This window comes from Meleagris gallopavo, chromosome 30 (genome assembly GCF_000146605.3).
Source record: "Meleagris gallopavo isolate NT-WF06-2002-E0010 breed Aviagen turkey brand Nicholas breeding stock chromosome 30, Turkey_5.1, whole genome shotgun sequence".
Classification (NCBI taxonomy): domain Eukaryota; kingdom Metazoa; phylum Chordata; class Aves; order Galliformes; family Phasianidae; genus Meleagris; species Meleagris gallopavo.
The window spans coordinates 1,465,675-1,466,890 of record NC_015040.2 but is presented as its reverse complement, the minus strand read 5'-3'; the positions used below and the strand labels follow the sequence as shown (position 1 = coordinate 1,466,890).

General features: G+C 63.4%; 1 protein-coding gene across 1 annotated transcript in view; it reads right to left on the bottom strand.

Moving 5' to 3' along the window:
- Positions 1-1,190, bottom strand: part of LOC104914666 (MAP kinase-interacting serine/threonine-protein kinase 2-like) — a 2,720-nt gene extending 1,530 nt beyond the window's left edge. The window contains exons 1-3 of the mRNA XM_010724854.3: positions 1,058-1,190; positions 872-969; positions 285-364 (exon numbers count right to left, since the gene is read on the bottom strand). Coding sequence (XP_010723156.2) covers positions 285-364; positions 872-969; positions 1,058-1,157 — 278 coding nt within the window. The 5' untranslated portion in view covers positions 1,158-1,190. The remainder of the gene's footprint in view (positions 1-284; positions 365-871; positions 970-1,057) is intronic.
- Positions 1,191-1,216: the final 26 nt, after the last annotated feature.

Here is a 1,216-nt window from a genome sequence, read left to right as displayed (position 1 = left end):
CACCGTGGGACGGGACCCCCAATCACCCCACCCTCAAGGTCAGATCAAATCCAAACAGCCAAAGACCCCCTCCTGCCCCCCCAAAGCTTCAGGAGGATTTGGGGCCATCAAAGTGTTCCTCCCCCCCCCCCCAGCAGCACTGACCCCCCAAATGAGACCCCTCCCCACGGGATGGGACAGATCAAACCCAAACAACCAAAGACCCCAGACCCCAAACCTATCGGGGGACGTGGGGCCACATGGGATGTTCCTAAGGTGGAGGGGTCCATGGGTGCCCCCCCTACCTATGGCCCTGGCACTGGTAGAGCATCTCCACCTCCCGGAACACGCGGCTGCGGATGTGCCCACGGCGCTTCTCGATGATCTGCAGCACGGGGGGGTCAGTGGGGGTTAAGGACACAGTACCCCTCCCACCCTGCCGGTCCTTTCCCACCCGTGGGGCTGCACCCACTGCCCCACTACCCCACACCCTAACCCTACGCCCCCCCACTGAATCAATAGGGGCGTCCTAATGGGTGTGTGGGGGGAGGGGCTGCCGTTCCCCTCTGCGTTCTGCTCCCACGCCAGAAGTCAGTAGGGGATTTGGGATAACCTCTCCAGCCCCACCTCCCTGAACACAGAGCCCTGTAAGGGGCACACAGACCCTAAACCCCACAGCCCTGCCTTATATGGGGTCACACACTCCCCCAAATCCCACAGCCCTGCCCCACAGGGTGCGCACACCCCAAGCCCTGCCCTATGGGCTGGATACACAGACAGCCCCACACCCTCAGCGTCCCAAACACTCACTCACCCCCTCCGCCCTCATTTCCCAGCGTGGCTGTGGGGTGGCTGTGGGGTTATGGGGCAGTAATGGGGTCGAGGCACGCACCTTGACGGCGTACTCCTTGTTGGTGATGAGGTTGACACAGGACTGCACTCGGGCGTGGGCCCCTTCCCCCAACACCTCCTCCTGCAGCTGGTACACATCTGGGGGGAGGGCAGGGGGGTCCCCGTGACAATGGGATCACTGTAGGGACCGCCCCATACACCCCGACCCCAACCCAACCCCCCTCACCTTCAAAGCGCCCCGAGAAGCTGTCGGTGGCTCTGCAACGCTTCTTCTTCTTGGGGCGCTTCTTGGCGTCGGGGATGTCGATGGGTTGGCTGGAGGGCATGTCTGGGGGGGGGCGAGGAGGGGGGAACAGGGGGGGTTTTCGGCCCTATAAAGACGTGG